Source organism: Necator americanus, chromosome I (genome assembly GCF_031761385.1).
Source record: "Necator americanus strain Aroian chromosome I, whole genome shotgun sequence".
Taxonomy (NCBI): domain Eukaryota; kingdom Metazoa; phylum Nematoda; class Chromadorea; order Rhabditida; family Ancylostomatidae; genus Necator; species Necator americanus.
Genome location: NC_087371.1, coordinates 36,104,307 through 36,108,601, shown reverse-complemented (window position 1 = coordinate 36,108,601; position 4,295 = coordinate 36,104,307). Strand labels below are relative to the sequence as shown.

At 39.3% G+C, this 4,295-nt stretch overlaps 1 protein-coding gene across 1 annotated transcript; it reads left to right on the top strand.

Annotated features, from left to right (window-relative positions):
* Window positions 1-1,929: 1,929 nt before the first annotated feature.
* RB195_007936 (uncharacterized protein) lies at window positions 1,930-3,988 on the top strand (the record flags this gene model as incomplete). The annotated part of the gene is made up of 7 exons (XM_064181848.1): window positions 1,930-1,942; window positions 2,294-2,433; window positions 2,678-2,785; window positions 2,843-3,031; window positions 3,130-3,202; window positions 3,681-3,821; window positions 3,903-3,988. 7 exons carry the CDS (start codon window positions 1,930-1,932, stop codon window positions 3,986-3,988), a joined length of 750 nt encoding a protein of 249 aa, XP_064038605.1.
* Between the last annotated feature and the right edge of the window lie 307 nt (window positions 3,989-4,295).

Here is a 4,295-nt window from a genome sequence, read left to right as displayed (position 1 = left end):
TCTTACAAAATGAGAAATGAAGTACATTTAAAGAGCAAGCGAGTAAACTACACCCACCACCAATGCGCATACGCACGTATACACGTATCTTTACACTATTCCGTGGGTCACACAAGGTCAATCGGTCGTAGCACATGATTGACAGCTGCGAAATCACGTGATCACGGCCGATGACATCATTCAGTCCAGAGAACGTCCATATCTTGACTTTCAATAAAGAAAAACACAAAAAAGAGGGAGTTGCAGTTGCATTTGCATTCTCTCTTGCAATCGAATCGAGACACACCGGCTAAGTGTCCTCGCAAGCAAATTTGAAAGCACTTGCTGGACGTTTGCAAGATCCCAGGATTTCCCTAGGAAATTATTTTTGCGACGATTTGAGCAGTTTCTTGCAGAAAGCATAAAAATTGTGACTAAAATGTGAGATAATTTTAGCGTTGATAGTGGTATGCTGTCCGATTTCTCAACTGGGCAAAGTGCAGACGTTCTGACCAATGAACAGGGAACCCGGAAGCTATAGATCCTTTTCGTTCTGAAGGTAATTCGAAAATATGTGTTTTGGCATCGAAACAGAATTAAATCCGCTTGTCCAGTGAAATTCAAAACGTAGATTTTGCCGTAACTTTTGGAATAGGAGAGGGAAACTTTGGAAGAATTAGGCGAGCTTTTGGTTCTCGTTACAAAGGAATGCATACATCCAGGATGATGACTTGATCCGTAACTACGCAGCGATCTTGTTCGTTACCACAACAATGCGTTGCTAGGACATTGCCCATCGTTTCTCATCTGTCCTTTGTTATGTTGTGCTTGGTATGACATACACATTGAAGAGAATATTTGGGTTATTTCTAAGCTAGACTAAGTACAGTGCCAGGTAAAAAAAATAGCAGAAATTCTACAAATAATATCTCATAAGTGTTTAAAACGAAGCAAAAGCAGCGAAATACTTCCATACAAGAGTTCCACGAGAGGAAACAGAGCAAGAAAATGTTGTGTCGTTTCATCGAGGGTTATTTCGAAGGTGCGCGACATACCAGGTTCAGGAAGTACGTCGAGCTTCCAGAAAAACTTTCTGAACACTCTGATGCATGATTACACGCCTGTGCACCCAACCGCGCTCTTATTTTTGCAAGCTTTATTTTCCTTTTTTAGAAAAAAATGTATTTGGAGGAGGGAGCACTCAGTGACGCCCTTATTTCTCGAAGCTCTAACTTACTTTTCTCTCTTACTAGCTTAGGCTCACATGTTATAGATCTTCTAAGACAAGTGCTCATGTCTAAGGGCTCCGATAGATTTAGTTACTTACCTAAAGAAATGAGGGGCCCGCAGAGTGGTTCCCCAACTACACTTTACCCTTTTATTCTTTTGGCAGCTTTAGCCTAATTGTCACAGATCCTCTAGGACTTTCTTTGAAGAAGAAATGAAAAGAACTGAAGACACTGATTCGGGATGAAGAAGAAAACCACTCAATGCAACATGATGCAAACGGGTCCATATCATCACACGAATGAAAGCGCAAAAAGAAAGAAACACTGGGACACATATTTGAATTATTTAGTTATATGCCCGACAAATCACCAATAAATCAGTAACACCATAATAAAACAGCATTGAATACAGCACTACGTGGGAAAAAGAAGAACAGATGGCAACGCATCATCGCCACCCACGTCGTCGTCTGGAAAACACCGGAAGGATGACGAAACTCGTGCTGTACCACTTTTCGTGCTCTAACGCTAATCGTGCTTCTCGATGTGACACCATGTTATTTTCCTTTAAAGCCTCCCTTTAATAATGTTTCTTTTCTAGTGTTTTATTCTTCTTTCATGCGGAAGTTTTGGGTTTAGGTTGTTTTGGGAAGTCATGTGTGTGTTTGCCTGCTAGTTAATTTCTTTTTAGGGAATTGGATCTTTTTTCTCTCTACTTACAATGAGTTTTCTTGGTGGGTCCTTTCCTGATGCAATTAGATTGATTTTGGCTCGGGAATTCTTCACTGTGTGTCACTCTTGGTCCATATATTCCATTCGAGACCAGATCTCATTGGGGGAGGGAATTAGTGGCGCTCTTATATCTGGAAGTGAATAACTGAGTCACTCGGGAGCCTAAAGCTTAAGCATTACTCTTAGAGGATCTATGACATTTACTCTAAAGCTACTAGCAAAAAAAAGAAAGAGCTCCTAGAAATAAGAGCGCTGTTGAGTCCTTCCACCAGCCACATTTTAACCGCTTCCACTTGAAGATCGACAATAAAGCTGATTTCTTGCTATTTTTCTCATCCTAATGCGTTTTGTAGAGCCTAGAATGTCTTGGTTTGGTTGGGGAAAATCCTCTAATGATGATAGCTCGTCACACCCAACTCTGGAAACTCCAAGCACACCTATGGATCTCAGTGGGGGAGTCTCATTCGACATTGCAGATCATTCCACATCCCAGGTACTATTTCATTTAAAAAAAGGAGAAAAACTGCAATCAAACATCAAACTATAACAAGTATCAAACAGTACTACTTTGGCAGTCATGTTTCGTAGTTAGAGGATATTCGAACAAACGCTAGGTGAAGTTGCTAACCATTTTTTGAAATTAATTTACATTCAATACGTGCTTCAATCTGAGTTGATGCCATTTGATATTCCTTGGACTTTACCACTCTTTATTTTGATTTTCTTTGGTTTTCTAGCCTTCCTCTACGGTTGATCATTCCCCATTTTCCACTCCTGTCCTCGCCCTCGACCAAATCAAAAGCGCTGGTGTACCGGTTACCCGACAAATGACTCCGTACCTACAGGTCACGTTTCAAATGTGCTCCTCTTTAAATTTCCTCTTTTGATTATCGCCTTTTTAGATGGATCCTTCCATGTTCATCAGTTCACAACCACAATATATCATGCCAGATGGTGGAACGGGTACTTCCGGCAAGGGAAAGTTTGAGTTCGCACTTGGACATATCGGTTGGGCTGTTGGTTGTGGGTTTGCTGTTGGATCGATTAGAGGAGGATTTGGGGAGTTGATGAATCCAGAAACAAGGAAACTGGTAAACCATTCTCTAAATTGATAATTTAATTTTTGTTGTTTTGTAGTTTAAGAAATTGAATGTCTGACTTCCCGCAGGAAACATGGATTGATTTCTAGGTAGGAAAACCTTGGATGACACGTATGGTGAATGCCACTGTAAAACACGGTTCAGGATATGCTCAACCAGCCGGTGAGTTGGCTATCTTTTATTTTATGATGACTTTCTTCTTTCTCTATGTTTCCTATCCCAATCTTTTCCTTTTATAAATAAATAAATAAATAAATAAATATATATATATATATATCGCTCATACATCTGATTTAATTCTTGTGATTTCTTCGAGGAACGTTGCTGTATAATTGTGCATTTCTCCTCTCATAATTAACTCAAGCTCACATTTTTTTTTCATAATTTGGGGAACTGAAACACTTGGTTTTCTCTTTGACTCTTTTCGTCGTAAAAGGCCCGAGAAGACGTATTTTCAGTCATTTTCTTCCTCCAATGTGTAGAAATTTTAGTAGATGAGAATGGGAGATTTTACTTCATGGAAATTGACTTTATTTGGTGATAAAATGACAAAATTCTTGTCTTCAGTTTATATTTCCTGTGTTTTATTTTTCTTTTTTCAATATTTTGTGTTTTGTTTAGTTCATTTAGTGCTTTTCAGGAGCGGTAGTTTTCATGTACTCGGCTTTGGAAATTGCCCTTCGCTCTGTACGTGCAGAAGACGAACTGAATGGGCTTGGTGCTGGTGCCCTTACCGGGGCCATATACCGTAGTCCTCATGGTTTGCGAGCAAGTGGAATAGGTTAGTTTCTGTAGTTTTATGCAATCTTGGGATCTCTTCTCAAGAAAATTGGTTTGGATGTTTCTTTACCCATCAATTTAGGGGCTCTTGTTGGACTTGTTCTATCTGCAGCGTGGACGATAGCAAATCCAGACAGCAGACAACGAATCTCGGAAATATTTGCTTGAATTGTTGCTCTTATGTTTTACTTGTTGATAGCTCATCTATATAGATTAGTTTTGCTATCGTAGGTTAGAGAACATTATTTGCCGAAATTAAGATGTTAAAAGATACACATGTATTTGTTGATATGTTTAAAGAACAACTAGAAATGGTCATTGTTATTTGTTGCTGTGACGAACATGGTTTTCTTGTTCTTAGAAGTATAACGTTTGCGTATTTATGATGTTTTTTTTTGTGCAGTTTGGTTTTACGTATTACCAAACAACACTCCCACCGCGTTCCCAGTGAACATAGTAGGAAAGGTTAGCTCTG